Genomic DNA, 3,430 nt, shown 5'->3' with positions numbered 1-3,430 from the left:
GTGCAAAAAATGCCTTTTACATCATTTAAATGTTTATTAAGCTAATGTTCCCTTTGATTTTAGGTTTTTAGATTATATTTCTATATTTTTTTTTAGTCATGCAGGCAAAAACTGAAACAAAAACAAGAAACTGGAAAAATTTGAATATCATGCAAAAGTTCATTTATTTCAGTAATTCAACTTAAAAGGTGAAACTAATATATTATATAGACTCATTACATGCAAAGTGAGATATTTCAAGCCTTTATTTGTTATAATTTTAAAAGCTTGCAGCTTATGAAAACCCCAAATTCAAAATTTGAATATTGTGAAAATGTTTTCATAAGCTGTAAACCATAATCATCAAAATTATAACAAATAAAGTCTTGAAATATCTCACTTTGCATGTAATGAGTCTATATAATATATTAGTTTTACCTTTTAAGTTGAATTACTGAAATAAATTAACTTTTGCACGATATTAAAATAAAATAAAATCTTTGTAACATTAACATAATAACAGTCACTTTTAAACCAATTTAATGCATCATTTGCGGAATAAAATTATTATTATTATTATTTTAAATGAACAAACACACATTTTTGAAAGGTATAGTGTATGTGTCACGGGTGGGTTGTGGAGGATGGAGTGAGGACTCAAGTGCTGAAGTGAAGTAGTGTTTAATTAAGTAAAACATAAATCAAACAAACAAACAAAGGAAAACCAGGTCCCATGAACTAATGACTAAATCCAAGAACATGATAATGGCAGGCACAGAACAACACACAACTAAACACCCAGGTAACATTAACAACGAACGAGCACAGGACAGCTAACACAGGGAGACTAAATAGGAAGGCAAACAAAGAGGGTAACGAGGGAAGGCAGGTGGAACAAATAAACCAATAATTAGATAACAAGGGGGAGGGACCAGACAATGACAAGAGCACATGGCCCCAAAATAACAAAACACCCATGTGCATCACCAGACAGGACAGACATGTGACATTACCCCCTCCCTACGGAGCGGCTACCAGACGCTCCATAAGACCAGGGCGGGACGGGAGGGACAGACCAGGGCGGGACGGGAGGGACAGACCAGGGCGGGACGGGAGGGACAGGCGAAGCGGATAGTTCATCAGGCGGCCAAGGCGAAGCGGACAGTTCATCGGGCGGCCAGGGCGGTGAAGACCCCTCGGGCGGCCAGGGCGGTGAAGACCCCTCGGGCGGCCAGGGCGGTGAAGACCCCTCGGGCGGCCAGGGCGGTGAAGACCCCTCGGGCGGCCAGGGCGGTGAAGACCCCTCGGGCGGCCAGGGCGGTGAAGACCCCTCGGGCGGCCAGGGCGGTGAAGACCCCTCGGGCGGCCAGGGCGGCGAAGACGACAGTCCATCTGGCGGCCAGGGCGGAGACGAACAGGGTGAAGACGACCACTCGGGCAGCCATGGCGGTGAAGACCCAAGCGGAACAGGAATAGACCCTTGCTCAGGAACAGTCACAGACACCACCGGCTCAGGAACTGCAACAGCAACAGACACCACCGGCTCAGGAACAACAACAGCAACCGGCTCAGGAACAGCAAAAGACACCGGCTCAGGAACAGCAACAGACACCACCGGCTCAGGAACAACAACAGCAACCGGCTCAGGAACAGCAAAAGACACCGGCTCAGGAACAGCAACAGACACCACCGGCTCAGGAACTGCAACAGGCACCACCGGCTCAGGAACTGCAACAGGCACCACCGGCTCAGAAACTGCAACAGACAGCGGCTCAGACACCGGCTCAGGAACCAGGGCGAGCAACTGGGACGGTCCCGGCAGGGCGAGCAGCTCGGGCGGGGCCGGCAGGGCGAGCAGCTCGGGCGGGGCCGGCAGGGCGAGCAGCTCGGGCGGCACGGCAGGGATGGCAGTTACCTCCGGGCTGGTCTCTGGGTTAGAACCCACCAGACGACCCGATGAAGAGGTTCCTCTCCTTCTCCTCCTCCGTCTCCGGACCACCGAAATCGGAACAGCAGACACTGGCTCCGACTCAGGAACAGCAGACACTGGCTCCGACTCAGGAACAGCAGACACTGGCTCCGACTCAGGAACAGCAGACACTGGCTCCGACTCAGGAACAGCAGACACTGGCTCCGACTCAGGAACAGCAGACACTGGCTCCGACTCAGGAACAGCAGACACTGGCTCCGACTCAGGAACAGCAGACACTGGCTCCGACTCAGGAACAGCAGACACTGGCTCCGACTCAGGAACAGCAGACACTGGCTCCGACTCAGGAACAGCAGACACTGGCTCCGACTCAGGAACAGCAGACACTGGCTCCGACTCAGGAACAGCAGACACTGGCTCCGACTCAGGAACAGCAGACACTGGCTCCGACTCAGGAATGATCTCAGGATCCACTGGACCCGATGACCGGACAGCTCTCTTCCTCCTCCGCCTCCGACCACGCGGAGGTATAGCCATCTCGTCGGTCACCACTGGCGTAAGGACAGAGAGCGTAGACTGCTCTCTACCAGCCGGTGTTGAGTCCTCCTGGACCACCGGGCTAGGGAGCACCGGACTTAAGACCACTGGTTCTGGGATCAATCCAGGTTGAAGCGGGGAATGGCGTCGAGATTCCTCTCGACCATCTCCTCTCCTCCGACCTCCACGTGTTCCAGAGAATCTGGCAAGGCGGGTCCCCTCAAAATTTTCTCTGCCAGATGGCCAGGTCTCCCTGGTGTTGGTAGAACGTGGTTCCGGGAAGCTGTCAACAGTATACCCTATTCCTCCAACTTGACCTCTGGCAGCCCTCATCTCTGCAGTCTTTCGAGCACCTATGACGAAGAGCTCAAATAATGTCATAGGAGGCCCAGATCCTCCTCTCCTTCCCTCCTGGGTAGTAGCGGAAGGAATACGAACCCCTCTACTGCTGGAACCAGACATCATGGCTTCTAGTCTCTCCTTCCGCTGAGTCCTCAAAATGGCTCGTTCGTTCTGTCACGGGTGGGTTGTGGAGGATGGAGTGAGGACTCAAGTGCTGAAGTGAAGTAGTGTTTAATTAAGTAAAACATAAATCAAACAAACAAACAAAGGAAAACCAGGTCCCATGAACTAATGACTAAATCCAAGAACATGATAATGGCAGGCACAGAACAACACACAACTAAACACCCAGGTAACATTAACAACGAACGAGCACAGGACAGCTAACACAGGGAGACTAAATAGGAAGGCAAACAAAGAGGGTAACGAGGGAAGGCAGGTGGAACAAATAAACCAATAATTAGATAACAAGGGGGAGGGACCAGACAATGACAAGAGCACATGGCCCCAAAATAACAAAACACCCATGTGCATCACCAGACAGGACAGACATGTGACAGTATGTCTAAAATTAGCAATTTAAGTGTATGTCTAAAATTAGCAAATTAATAAATTAATTTAATGAAGTTGTAACATGATCAC

At 50.0% G+C, this 3,430-nt stretch overlaps 1 protein-coding gene across 1 annotated transcript; it reads right to left on the bottom strand.

Moving 5' to 3' along the window:
* Positions 1–645: 645 nt before the first annotated feature.
* On the bottom strand, positions 646–3,162 carry LOC306987595 (uncharacterized protein). The gene is made up of 2 exons (XM_079592008.1): positions 2,885–3,162; positions 646–2,799 (listed from the first exon to the last, which is right to left on the bottom strand). The coding sequence occupies exon 2, from the start codon at positions 2,777–2,779 to the stop codon at positions 989–991; it is 1,791 nt and encodes a 596-aa protein (XP_079448134.1). The 5' UTR covers positions 2,780–2,799; positions 2,885–3,162; the 3' UTR covers positions 646–988.
* Positions 3,163–3,430: the final 268 nt, after the last annotated feature.

The sequence above is a fragment of the Phoxinus phoxinus genome, assembly GCF_949152265.1.
Source record: "Phoxinus phoxinus genome assembly, chromosome: 19".
In the NCBI taxonomy this organism is placed as follows: domain Eukaryota; kingdom Metazoa; phylum Chordata; class Actinopteri; order Cypriniformes; family Leuciscidae; genus Phoxinus; species Phoxinus phoxinus.
Note: the sequence above shows the minus strand (reverse complement) of the source record. Positions and strands in the feature narration are given on the sequence as shown.

Coding starts and splice junctions, on each gene's coding strand:
- LOC306987595 (XM_079592008.1), bottom strand. CDS start 2,779: ATGAGGGCTGCCAGAGGTCAAGTTGGAGGAATAGGGTATACTGTTGAC.